Consider the following 13,604-nt stretch of genomic DNA (forward strand, 5'->3'; position numbering starts at 1 on the left):
CTTTTAGCTTTTTCACAGAGTTGAGAAGACCAGGGAAGGCAAAATAGAAGGATTTGCTTGAAGGATCTAATGGCAGCGATGCTCAGATTGGTAGAAAAACACAGACATCGGGACTGAGTCAAAAAGAATTCTGAGGACTGGGCTCTAAATGTAAAGAAGTGTTAGAGATACCTTCACTTCCGCTTTTACTGTCCTACTTCTGTGCGTATAGTGTGATGCGATTTTTAAAATGCATGCCTAAATGTGTCTAAATAGGTTTAATATGTTTAAGGTAAGAATCCTAGGTAATACAAAGCTTTGGATTGTCAGTGCCTTTTTCCTTTCTTATTGGTACATAAAATAATGGTGCAAAATATGATCACTACATCAAAGATTTGATGAAACATAGTATTATTCTTTTTAAAACTTCTCTCCCTTTATGTCCAAGATCAAGTGACCTCTAAATATAGTGATCCTATAACTAACATTTATCTTTTTCTTTTTCCTATAACACTTAGAGAATTTACTTTTTTATGTTTAGTGCTTGAATGCACATTCCCATAAGGGTGGGAACTTTCATCTGTTTTGTTCCCAGATGTCTCCCAGCCCCTAAAGCAGTGTTGGGAACATAGTAAATTCTCAATATTTATTGAATGAATGAAATCTTTGTGTGTGCTAGGCACTGTGCTAAGCACTTTGCAGGCCTCATTTCATTTCACTTCCAAAAGAAACCCAAGGTGGATATTGCTATCATCCACCAATGTAGACAAAGGTTCAGCAACTGCCCAAGGTCGCACAGCTTGACACCGGGCGAGGTAGGACTCAAGCTCAGTCTGGCTCCAAACCCGCACTCACCCACTACACTTTGCTGCCCCTAATATTGCCCATGCTCCCCTTCTTCGTTTCTCTGGGCTCCCGCGGTACTTGGTACATGCTTCCATCATTGCTTTTATTGCTCATCATTAGAGGATGTAATGGCCTAAGTCCCCTACTAGACCACGCCTCTCAAGGGCCAAGACCTTATGTCTTTAGACAATGCCCCCCCCACCCCCTGACTAGCATAGCACTTGGCACTGCACAGGCGCTTTTCATCTGTGAAATAAATAGGCTGGGTGAGTGTAGGGCGGGGAGCATGGCCCAAGTTCCCAAGGTTCCTAACTGGCAGACAAAGGACTTGTGGAACAGAGGAAAAGGAACAGCTTAGAAAGAGCAGCTGCTCCAGAGAGGGAATCCTGGGGCCAGTTTTGAACCTGTCAGAGCAACAGGAAGACAAACAAGCAGAGAGGCCCACCAGGGACTTGGAAAGAGAAAACTGGCCTGAAGGTTCTTTTAGGACTAAAACATAGACTTGCAAGTCTTTCTGATTGAAGTGATGCTATGAGAGTGAATCCGCTTACCCAGAAACACGACGCAAAGAAGAAAAGGACATGGTGGAGCATACCTATAGGTAACGGGAGAAAAAGACAGAGCTCAGAGATCTAAGGAAATCCAGAAGGATCTCTGCAGTGGCACTGGCATCAGAGACATCTTTCTCCTGTTTGTGTCCCTGAGTAGGTGTCTCTGATAGCTGCTTTGTAAAGCAGTTTGATTATAAATAAAAGTCTGTGGGCAGCCACAGAAAAACAACTCACGCGTGTTTGGTGCTGCCGGGTCTGCCTGGCTCTGTGCACCAGCGGCTTGGGATCTGCTTAGTTCAGGCCAGAGCACACCCACCTGGAGCCTCCTCTGGGCAACGACAGCAGCCAGCACAGCCTGGCTCCCCTCTCTGCACCCTCACTCCTCTTGGCCGCCCCCTGTCTCCAGACAAAGGCTGGGAGATTACGCCCCCTTTGTGCCATCTGACGGCACCCACTTTCTTTTACTTGCCCACAGTCTTCAAGATTTTAGAAGGTGAATTTGGCCATTGCATTTCTAATCCTGCATTGTTTCCCCCCCCTTATCAACACCTCAACATTTCTCTTTCCTAGTTTTTTCTCTGTTGGCTGAACGACTGTGTCTTAACGGGTGGGACCCCTTGGGGGCAAGGGCAGGCACTATTACTGCAGTTCATTTAACCTCATTGGTAACACTTCGTGCCTTCGGCTCACCACCGACTAGGAGGGACTGCTTAGCTGCACAGGTGGCAGTTAGCATGGCAGACCACTGACTTTTGACCCGGAAGAGCACATAAGATGTTAAATCCATTAAAAATTTAGTCATCGCATTATACATGTTCTGTATAACCATTACTTTTACCTCTGTGTAGTAAACGTGAACTTTCTCAGGCCAGTTACTCTATTGTCTTTATTTAAAAATTGGGATGTGTATCATTCATACAGAAAAGACACACCTGTAGGACTCACTTAAAGGATAATTATAAACACACACCCCAGTCCAGACATGGGACACTGTCAGCCCCTCAGAACACCCCTCTGCACCCCCTCCTGACCACATCCCATTTCTCTTAATAGTTCTGCTCCTTGTGCATACAGCCTGAACTTTAGAGGTGAGTTTTGCCAGTTTTTGAACCCGTCGTAAGTGCGAACACACGGCTTCTGTTCTTTGCTTGACTTGCCTCTGTCACGCAATCTTGAGACTGATCATGTCATCTAAACGGCCGGAGTTGGCTCCTTTTCACTGCTGCGCCGTATTTCACAGGATGGCTAGACCGCAACTCCTTTCCATTGTCGATGTGAGTTTGAGTTGTATTGTAGATGCACAGGTAGGGGAGAGGCTGCAGGATTACTAGATAACACCACGCTGTCTTCCAGGGCGAGCGCATCGGTTCACAGCACCGTCCCCGGACTGTCCTTCATCCTGTTAACGGGTCACTGCGGTCCCGGCCGTCCGTCAGCCTCCGTCCGTGCGGGTGTCCAACAACATGGCGTTGCCGCGTTCACCTTCCTCCCTGCGGGTGCTGTTAGCGATGCGCATGTGTGTACGGGGATTCCTTGGAGTCCTCCCTTGGTGCTGTGCTTCTTTATGCCTTTTGCCTATTTTTAAAATTAGGTGCTCTATTTCTTACTGACGTGTAGGTATTCTTCCTTCATTATATGTTTTGCGCACTTCTTCTACAATGCAGTTTTGTCTTTTCCACTTAATTTTAATGTAGTTGAATTTCTTTTCCTTTATGGCTAAAAAAAAAAAAAAATCTTCTCGACACCCTACTCATAAAAAAAAAAAATTCTTCCGTACAGGTCCACGTAACTTATCTGAAACCCGCGGAGCCTCCCGCCACTCAGTCACGTTTTTCACCCAACGAGCTCCGAAGAGAGCCCGGCCGGTGCGGCTCCGCGGCCCGGCGCCACGCCCTGTCGCGGAACCGCTGCGGGTTGGATCCCTCCCGTGGGCGTGTGCGAGAGGCAACCGATCCTCTCCCATCAGTGTTTCTCACCCCCACCCCCTCTCTAAAAAGCAATGAAAAAAGTGTCCTCAGGTGGGGATAAAAAAGAGGTTCTGAAGAGTTTGGTCCAGTTCTCCCGCCTCAGGCGCAGCTTCCCCGGGAAGCCTCCCCGGAAGAGCCGCCCCGGGAGGAGGACTCGCATCGTCAGCCTTCGGCCGGTGCGGGGCGAGACACACAGACCTGTAGATTCGGAAAGGGGCGGAGTTCGTCACGCGTTTGAAAATCTGCCGGGGACCGACGCCGAGGCGGAGAGCCAGCGGGCCCCGCCCCCTCGGACCCCAGGCACCGCCCCCTCGCCCGGCGGGGCGGAAGTCACTCCACAGGTGCGAGAGAGGAGCCGGAAGTCCCGCCCCCCCGGGCCGACTACGGCAGGCGGTGAGGCTCCGTGTGAGGCCGGCGAGGACGCCGCTCGAGTTGCTGGTTTGAGCCGCAGGCTCCGGGCGAGGCGACCCTCCGGCGGTGCCCGGACTCGGCGCCGCGGCCCCTTCCTCCGGTTAGTGCCGAAGAGGACCAGCTCTGGGCAGGGGGGGAGGTAAGTTCGCTGTTGGCCGGCCGGCGGGCGCGTGCGGGGTGGACCTGGGAGATCGCCGGCTGTCCGGAGCTGCGGTTCCTCGCCTGCGCGGCGGGTAGACGCCTCGCCCTCCTCGGTCATTTTGCTCCGTGCACTAATATGGAGAGCAGATTGGTTCAGACAGCACCTGGCAAAAAGGGCACCGCTACCCTCGTTTTACCGATGGGGAAATGGCTCGAGAGAACAAGGGCGCGACCCTCAGTGACAGCGAGAGCCCGGGTTCGGACTCGGTCCCAAGCCCGCTGCCGCGGTGGGCGGGGTCAGACCGCGCGGGGAGCCCCGGACGCCGGCTTGTCGGTGCTGCGGAGGTCGGTTGAGTAATTGCAGCTGCCCCGCCGAAGTCCTAGGCATAACTGTGAAAAGCTGGCGTTGGCGGAACCACCGCGCGTTTGCCTGGCCGCGCCGCCTCGTTCATGGCAGTTGTTGCTTTGGCCGGCAGCTCGAGCCCGCTGGGATGGCAGCCCCGTCCATGAAGGAGAGGCAGGCCTGCTGGGGAGCCCGGGATGAGTACTGGAAGTGTTTGGACGAGAACGAGGAGGACGCTTCGAAGTGCAAGAAGCTAAGAGGCTCCTTTGAATCAAGTTGTCCCCAGCAGTGGGTAAGTCATGCTTGGACATATTTCTCTTTGATGTTGAAACACACAGAGGGTACCGTGCGCGTCCCAGGCTGTGAAGTGAAGCGCAGTCTCAAGCGTGTGAAGTCAGCAGAGGCTGTGAGAGGCAGAGGAAACTTCGCCTGGTCATCCAGTCTCGTTTTATGCCGTTGTATCAGGCCGACCTTCGGAAGAAGTCACTTGGCGCTTTAAGGATCATTGAAAAACCAAGCACATGAACATAGCCCCCCAAAACCCCAACCCACTGGACTAGTAGACTTCTCCAGGATGTTCCTAGGGTCGCATTTAATCTTGGGCAGGAGCAGGCAAATCTGTTGTCCTAGAGCTACTGTCCACAAATGAAGGGTTCCCAGTTGCCCACCCAAAACCACAGTCATGTACCCAAAGTGTAAGGAGAGTCTAGACAGTAAAAGGAAACGTTCATGTGGTAGATTCTGCCACGAGCTGCCCCCAAGGCCACCCCGACAGGCGCTCCTGCTTTGTCTGTCCTTAGTATGGGAGGGGCTGGAAAAGGGAACTGCTCTCATCCTTCATCAGCACCCGTCAAACGCGAGCGTGGTTGCTGTTGACTTCCCGAGGAGGCAGCTGGAGCTCAGAGCATCAAGGATTTGCTCAGTGTTGGCCCCTGTGCGGCAAAGCTGTGCGTTCACCTCAGGCCCAGCTGGCTGGCGTGGGATTTGAACCGGATTCCTCTCTCACAGCATCGTGCCGCCCCAAAGGACTGCAGGTCCTTTGAGAAAAGATCATTTTACAGGTGAAGTGGTCTTCACCTTCTCACCCCCTATTGTTAGAGGAGCCTGAGGCTTGAAGGAGACCACGGGAAGGCTGTGAAGGAGGGTGGAGTCCTACTGGAGGGCTGGGCTGGGAATGAGGCCTGTGAACAGAAATCGCATTACATGGCCTCCTCTTCTGTACAGCCAGCCCGGTGCAGCCTGTCTCAGGATAACTATGAAGGTCAAATGTCCAACTTGACATGTATACCAAAAACTGATCAATGTGGGGCTTGATGTTGGATTAGATGATTTGGGGGGAAAAAAAAATTACACATTTCTGGTTTTCCCCTTATATAGAGTCATTGAGAGTCACTCCTGGCTTAAGAAGTTGGGGAAAAGCACGGGAGTTTGGGCTGACGTCAGACCTGACTCCTGTTAGGCCCTGATGCTATTGCTGCCCATGCTGCCGCCCTTTCACTCTGCTCTCCGGCCTGTGCTCACTGACAACAAGGTGGGACTGTGGACAGGGCAGGGCCTGGGGCTCTGGAGGCAGGGGTGAGTGACGGAGTTGAAGAGCCAGCCCTCTGAGTCAGGCATGGCCGGCGGGTTGGCCCGTCCCGCCTTCCCCCACCCCGACATCGTCCCAGGAGGGCCTCGTCGCGCTGAGGCCTGTCTTCTGATAGCCCAGCCATAATTTTCTGCTCAGGTTATGTGTCAGAACCAGGTGAAGATTAAAAACAAAAACAAAAACAAAAAAACAAAAACGCTCTGGCTGGCATGATTGAGTGGATTGAGTACCAGTCTGGGAATCAAACGGTCGCTGGTTCGATTCCCAGTCAGGGCACATGCCTGGGTGGCAGGTCAGGTTCCCCAGTAGGGGGTGCGCAAGAGGCAACCTCACATTGATGTTTCTCTCCCTCTCTTTCTGCCTCCCTCCCTTTCTTTCTAAAAATAAATAAAGTCTTTAAAAAATAAATAAATAAATAAATCTACGCACTAGCCCTCACCTCAGAACTACTGAATTTCCGGAAACAGAACCCGAACTTCTTTTAAAAGGGCTCTGGCTCTGCAGGTGATTCTGGAGGGTAAGCACAGTTGGGAACCACTGCCGCGGCTTTTGTCAGTCACATTGCAGCCCCGTTCTTACGCTCCGCCAGTTTCTCCCCTGACACCCTGTGCTCTTTCTCCAGCCCAGTGGCTAACAGGCCCTCCCTCTCCCCTGCTTTCGGGGCAGCTTGTGTCCTCTGCATCATGAGAGGTTTGCTGCAGCCAGCCGGCTGCTGCTTTGTCCTGTGTCTCTGTTACTCATACACAGGTCGAGTGCGCTGCCAGAGGCCCGCCTCCTCTCCGGGCACTGCGCCCTAGTCACAGCTAACGCTTCCCGAGTGCGTGCTCTATCTCATGTACTCGTCACAGTAACGGTTGCTCGGCTGTGGAGACAAGGGCACAGTCACGTGTAAGTGCAGAGCCTGGATTTGAGCTCACAGTCTGGGTCCAGACCGTGTGCTATCCCTGCTCCACACGCTTCTTCCTGCACAGTCATGTGAGAAAAGGGCCTATGAAAGCAGCCTGCACCAGCCTCATGTTCCAGAAACGTAGTCGTACTTTGAGTCTGTTTACACACAGAAGCCTGTCTCCTGGGTCCCCATAGAGCTCACTCCCCCCGTCTTCCCCGTCTCCAGCAGCCGCTGCTCCTGGGAGTGCCTTCCTGTCGGTCTGGTAAACGCCAGCGCTCTCTGGAGTCCCTTCTGCGCCACCCCCAGGTCCCCGCCAGTCTTGTCTCCAGCCTTGGCCTGAGGTGGATGCCCGCACCTGCACCGGCAGCCTGGCCCCTCCTCCACCCCCACAAGCACCTGCTGAGGGTCTGCGTGTTCGCAGGGAGCAGCCTCTGCATGGACAGGACTTGACCTCCCCGGCGGGCCTGTCCTCCCGCGCTCCCACCTCAGGGAGACCCAGCGGCCGGCAGCAATCCCAGTGTGAGGTGAGGGCCTGTGCCCCGGGGCCGAGAGGGGGGAGAGAGACAAGTGTCGGGGTGGCCAGTGCCGCAGCCGCCGAGGTAGGTCCTCGAGAGGAAATGCGTGCGGGGAGCAGCTCAGCCGTGGACAAGCTGGGACTGAAATGTCGACAGGACCTCTAAGTGGAAGTGCCCATTAGGCCGTTGGAGATGGGATCGGAAATGCAGAGATCTGCTGCTTGCCACAGGGTTAAGACATTGCGTACTGCTCCTGTGGTGTCCCTTACCTGTGACAGCCGCCCCACCCGCGGCTGCCTGAGACCTCCAGAAATCCGCTGCCGGCCGTCGGGTTTGTTAACGTGCCGCAGCCAGGGAGACCGCACACCCGAGCGACTGGGGGCCTCCCACCCGGCAACGCGGAGGCGACCAGGGATGGGGGCGGCTGGAGCCGAGGCGACCCGGAAGCCTAGGGGTCTGCGATGGGCTCAGAGCAGAACGGGGCTGTGCAGAGCAGGCCCTCGTCAGCCCAGGTGAGAAGTGGGTGCGGGACCCCGCAGAGGGGCGAGCTGCACGCGCGCCCTGCAGAGACCCCTGGGGGAGCCCAGGGCCGCCGTCGGGCGGCTGTGTCGGGCCTCCTGGCCGGAGCCTGTCTCCCACTCTCCCTGCTGAGTCTTCAAGGAGCGGAGTTGCCATGGTCTGCGACGGGGAGAGAGCAGGGTTTCTCGGCGAACGACAAGGCGCAGGCTCTCAAAGGGCCCCTTAGGAAGGGCCACAGCCGCTCTGCACTGCTCTGCCTGTGTCTCATCCCAGCGTGACACGGGGGCGGGCGGGTGCCTGCACCTCAGTCTGAGCTAGTTTTCACTTCCTGGGGCACCGCTGAAATATTTCAGATTTAATCCTAAGAAAAGCTTCGAACAAAAGAACTAGTGTTTTCTATTCTGACAGGGAAAACGCGCGGTGTCCTGCCTTTGCCGCGTCTGCAGAGCAGCTCAGGGTCCGACACTGCGGGCTCTGACTGGCCTCGATTTCCTGCCGCTGGGGTTGTGCTGCTTCAGGGTGTGGGGCTTTACAGTACTTCAGATTCTCTATTTTTAAACTCACCCGTCCCCCTCCCGCCCCCCCCCACCCCTCCGCAACCATCAGCTTGTTCTCTGTGCTGGGGGTCCGTTTATGTCTTGCTTTGCTAATGCATCTGTTTTGTTTTTAAAATTCCACACGTAAGTGAAATCATACAGTAGTTCTGTGTGACTTATTTCACTCCGCCTAATGCCCTCTGGGCCCACCCACGTTGTTGCAAATGGCAAGATTTCATGTTCTTACTGCTGAGTAATACCCCGCTGTGTATAGGGAGTACTAACTCCTCCTCTATCCACGGGTCTGTCGATGGACGCCCAGGCTGCTCCCCTTACCGTAGCTGTTGTAAATAATGCTGCAATGGACATAGGGGTGCATATAGTTTTTTGAGTTAGTGTTTTCATTTTATTTGGATAAATACCCATAAGTGGAATTGCTGGGTCATAAGGCAGTTCTATTAATTTTTTTGAGGTAATTCCACACTGCTCTCCACAATGTCTGCTCCAGTCTGCACTCCCACCAGCAGTGCACGAGGGCTCCCTTTGCTCCACATCCTCGCCAGCACTTGTTGTTTATGGATTTATTGATAGTCATTCTGACAGGTGTGAGGTGATAGCTCCCTGTGGTTTTCATTTGCACTTTTCTGATGATTAGTGATGTTGACTACCTTTCATATACCTGCTGGCCATCTCTGTCCTCTTTGGAAAAATAACCGTTCTTTTTAAATATAGAGAATTTACTTTTCATTAAGTTTATTATTCTTTACCTCTATGCTTTCTTTAAGATTATATAAATATTTATATTTACTATTTTTCCAGAAAATGCTTTGTACTATTGAATCCTATTTGCTAATATTTTGAGAATTTTTGCATCAAGGATATTGGCCTGTAATTTTCTTTCTTTTGTAATGTCTTTGTCTGGTTTTGGTGTCCGAGCAGTACTGGCTTCATAGAGTGAATTTGCAAGCGTTCTTTCTTCTATGATTTTTTGAAACAGTTTAAGAGCATAGGCATTAATTCTCCCTTAAATGTTTGGTAGAATTCACCTTTGAAGTTATCTGGTCCTGGATTTTTGTTTTTTGGTAGTTTTCTGATTACTGCTTCAGTTTCATTACTAGTAACGTGTGTTGGCAGATTTTCTATTAATTTCTGTTCAGATTTTCCATTTTTTCCTGGTTCAGTCTTACAAGGTTATAAGCTCCTAGAAATTTATTCTAAACAGAATTTGTTGGCATAATATTCTTTAATGATTTCTTAATATTTCTGTGGTGTTGGTTGGAACTTCTTTCATTTATGATTTTATCTATTTGGGCTCTTTTTTCCTGATGAGTTTGGCTAAAGGTATGTCAATTTTGTTTATCTTTTCAAAGAACTAGCTCTTAGTTTCTTTGATCTTTCTTTTCTTATTTCTATGTTGTTTATTTCTGCTCTGGTCTTAATTATTTCCTTCTATTTATTTTGAGTTTTGTTCTTTTTTAGTTCTTTTAACTGTAGACTTAGTTTATTTGGGATTTTTCTTGAGATGGGCCTGGATAGCTATAAACTTCCCTCTTAGAACTGCTGTTGCTGCATCCATACATTTTGAAAAGTCATGTTTTCATTCTCACTTGTCTCAAGGTAGTTATTTATTTTCTGTTTGATTTCGATTATGTTTCTTAAGAAGATGCATGGCTTATTCAAGTGTTCAACAGAATCTGTAATCCAAATGAGCTAATGACTTACTGGTCTACACCCATGTCCAAGACTTTCATACATCAAATGCACTGATTTGAAATGGTTCCGCAATGTAAATGACTTATACTACTTATGCAATTTCTGTTGAATAATGTGTTACATTTAAATCTGTACTTTCACCTATCTAAGCTGCATAACTTGTCCTATTTCAAATCCTTTTTTTTTCCTCAACAGATAAAATATTTTGATAAAAGAAGAGACTACTTAAAATTTAAAGAAAAATTTGAAGCAGGACAATTCCAGCCTTCAAAATCAACTGCAAAGTCATAAGCTGTTCCTGACCTTTTCAGAGAGGTAGACGCGTTCTCTCTGGACATTCAAACATGCCCCAGTTGATTGCGGGACCATGGTGGTTTGAACCATGGCAAACACCAGTGCCACCTACCTCTGCACAGCTGACAACTGAAGCGATCACAGCGCCGGAGAGCCCGTCGCTCAGACTGTGAAGAAGTGACATAAAATACAATCGTATGAAATAAGATCTGTGTTCGTTTAGTGAGAAGTCAGTATTTTAAGAAAAAAATTAAAGCCTATTATTTAAAAAGTACCTATTGTTTTTTTGTTGGAGGATGGGAGTAGGGAAATATTACTATAGATACTGGAAAAAATAGGTTGTCATTATGTGTCCTAGTAGTTACCATTTTAATACTGGCACAAAAAGAAAAATGATTGGAAGAACTTTAAATATACGGGTAAAACAATGGAGACCATCTATTAAAAACTTAGCTAATATACTCAACAATGACACAATGAATGTCTCCCTTGCACAAAAAGGAATCAGTAACAAGGTAAGGATGTCCTCTGTCACTTCTCCTGTTCACCACTGTATTGGTTTCCTAGTTACTTCACTAAGACAAAGAAATAAAAAGCATGCAAATTGGAAAGGATGAAATAAAACCGACTCTATTCATAGATGACAGTGTTATTTCTAAAGAGAATCCCCCCAATTCAACAAAAAAAAACTAATAAGTCTTAAAAAGTGGCAGGATACAAGGTCAGAATACAAAGGAAAATCATATTCTTGTGTGCTAGCAATGAACAATGGGAATTTTAAAAAAATATATCAGTTACAGTAACACTAAAAAAATTTTTAAAAGGAATACATAGGTATACAGCTTACAATGTTCCACACCTATAAAAACAAACAGTTGATATCAGACAATGTCTAGTAAATTGGCAATACATACTATGTTCATGGATTAGATGACTCACTATTGTGAAGATATTGTTAAATTCTCATTTTGTTCTCTGCGGTGAATGCAATCCCAATCAAACCTAACAAGCTTTTTTTTGTAGATAAGGACTAGTAACAACCTGATTCTAAAATTTATATGAACAAGCAAAGTACCTAAAAGCACCAAAGTGGTTCTGAAAAGAACAGAGTTGGAGGATTTACATTATGTGATTACTACCGAATCAAGACGGTATGGTGTTGGCCAAAGGACAGACATGGAGTTCTGTAGACCAGGACGGAGTCCAGCTTCATACCCACACAGAGAGTTGGCGTGAACACAAAGGTAAAGGCAACTGAATGGAGAAAGGACAAGCTTTTCAACAAATGGTCGAAAATTGGATGTCTATACACGACAAAATGAACCTTGACATATATGTCACACCTTATTTTTTAAAAAATGGATTATAGACTTAAATATAAAACTATAAAACTTCTAGAAGAAAATGTGGAGAAACTGCATGATTTCAGGTTTGAAAATGAATTTTCAGAATATCAAAAGCAAAATCCATAAAGGGAAAAAAGCTGCATTGGGGTTTATCAAAATTAAAACTTTTTGCTCTGTGAAAGATTCTAAGAGAATAAAAAAATCACAGAGTGGGAGAAAATATTTGCAAATCACATAACAAAAAGAACTTGTATCCAGAATAAAGAACTCTTAAAACACTTAAAAAACCAAATCACCCAAGTTAAAAAAATGGGCATCATGTTGTAATAACCAGTATTAAGTATTATGCAAAGATGCTTCATACTATTAGTAGAGTACTGCACATTAAAACCATGATCATCTATCACTACATGCCTACTAGGATGAATTAAAAGTTGACAATACCAAGGGCTGATGAAGATGCACAGCAACAGAAACTCACTCCACCCTGGGGGGAATGCAAAATGTTGAAGCCCCTTTGGAAAACAGTTGGGAGGTTTTTTATAAACATGTTTGCCTTATGACCCAGCAGTCCCACTCCTAGGTATTTCACCAAATGAATTGAAACCAAAACCTGTATGTGAATGTTCCTAACAGTATTCCTAATTGCCCAAAACTGGAAACAACCCGGGTGCCTGCAACAGAGGAACAGATGAACTGTGGTACATTTATACGATACCATGCAGCAATAAGAAACAAGCAGCTGAGTCACCCAATAACACAGGTGGACCTTAAATGAATTTTGCTACGTGAAAGAAGCCAGACCCCAAAGGCTATGTGTTACCTGCTTCCATTTACGATTCTGGAAAAGGCAGAACGAGTATAGGAGGCGGGTCCATGGTTGCTAGTAATTGGGAATGGGGAAAGGGGTAGGCAAGGTGACAAGCTGTTGGCAGTGGCACTGAGGGCGGGACCGTGGGGGAGCACCTGTCCAAGGCTGCAGCGTCGGTCTGAGCGTGGGAACGCACCGGACAAACCCAAAGGGTGGGGCTCTGGTGGTACTGGAGCCACATTCAGAAGTGTCAGGGTCGTGACGCACAACGAAGGACTGGAAGCCTCTGGGGCTGGGAGAGGGTATCAGTGGGAGAGCAGACGCCTGCATAGACATGTTTTGTAGTCCAGCGAACGCACCGTTACGTGTTAATGCCTTAGTTCTGATAAAGATCCACGTCCATGGTTCTGTAAGGCCCTATTAGAGCCACCGGGGAACTATGTACTATCTTTGCAACTCTTCGGCAAATTGAAAATTATATCAGTAAAGCTACAGAAGAAAAAAAATACAGATAACGAACTCTGAAATTTAAATATTAATAAAAAGGACCCAGACACAATTGAAATGCACTGCTAGGTGCTGATAGTTACCATTCATTAAATAATGAAGTAATCCCAACATCAAACAAAAAAAGTCACAACAGAGCAGTTAGTCTCAACTGTCACGGGTTCCATGATATGCAAGAGGAAGTCACCTCCTTCAGGTCCATATTGGCAGCCATCAGACTCTTTCTAACCACCACTGAACTCTGAGCAAAGGTGGCACAGGAACATTTCATTTAAAAACTTCGTATGAATGATTATGATCTAGTTCCTGGCTTTAAAAATAAGTTAAAGCCTATCACCTGAGCATTATGAACTTTCTAGGGAAGCTGGCTCAGCACCGTGCCAGGCCCGCGCCCCCTGACAGTAAGTGGGCAGAGCTGCACAAAGGCCAAGGGCCCTTCTTCACACAGCACCCTTGCTCCCTTGTGCCATGAGGAGACGGCGGTCACTGACGTCAGCCGACGTGAACTGCCACACTCCACAGCACACTTCTGACAACGCTAATTTCTAGGAAAGAGAAGATGTTCTGAAAATACGTATTTTTTATTTTCACAATTGCTTAAAACATTTTACTAAAGGAGCTATACAATTTAATGTTTAAAGAGGACAA

The 13,604-nt window shown here is 48.1% G+C and overlaps 1 protein-coding gene across 1 annotated transcript; it reads left to right on the plus strand.

The window, feature by feature from the left end:
• Positions 1–3,723: 3,723 nt before the first annotated feature.
• On the plus strand, positions 3,724–10,563 carry LOC129073075 (cytochrome c oxidase assembly factor 6 homolog). The gene is made up of 3 exons (XM_054576758.1): positions 3,724–3,893; positions 4,372–4,530; positions 10,194–10,563. Exons 2-3 carry the CDS (start codon positions 4,387–4,389, stop codon positions 10,287–10,289), a joined length of 240 nt encoding a protein of 79 aa, XP_054432733.1. The 5' UTR covers positions 3,724–3,893; positions 4,372–4,386; the 3' UTR covers positions 10,290–10,563.
• Positions 10,564–13,604: the final 3,041 nt, after the last annotated feature.

This window comes from Pteronotus mesoamericanus, unplaced genomic scaffold, assembly GCF_021234165.1.
Source record: "Pteronotus mesoamericanus isolate MK-2021 breed Mesoamerican mustached bat unplaced genomic scaffold, CSHL_Meso_final contig_347, whole genome shotgun sequence".
In the NCBI taxonomy this organism is placed as follows: Eukaryota; Metazoa; Chordata; class Mammalia; order Chiroptera; family Mormoopidae; genus Pteronotus; species Pteronotus mesoamericanus.

Bases quoted from the DNA above. Each gene is read 5' to 3' on its own strand.
- LOC129073075 (XM_054576758.1), top strand. From the start codon at position 4,387: ATGGCAGCCCCGTCCATGAAGGAGAGGCAGGCCTGCTGGGGAGCCCGG. The intron at 4,531-10,193 runs GTAAGTCATGCT...TTTCCTCAACAG, and splicing joins CAAGTTGTCCCCAGCAGTGG to ATAAAATATTTTGATAAAAG.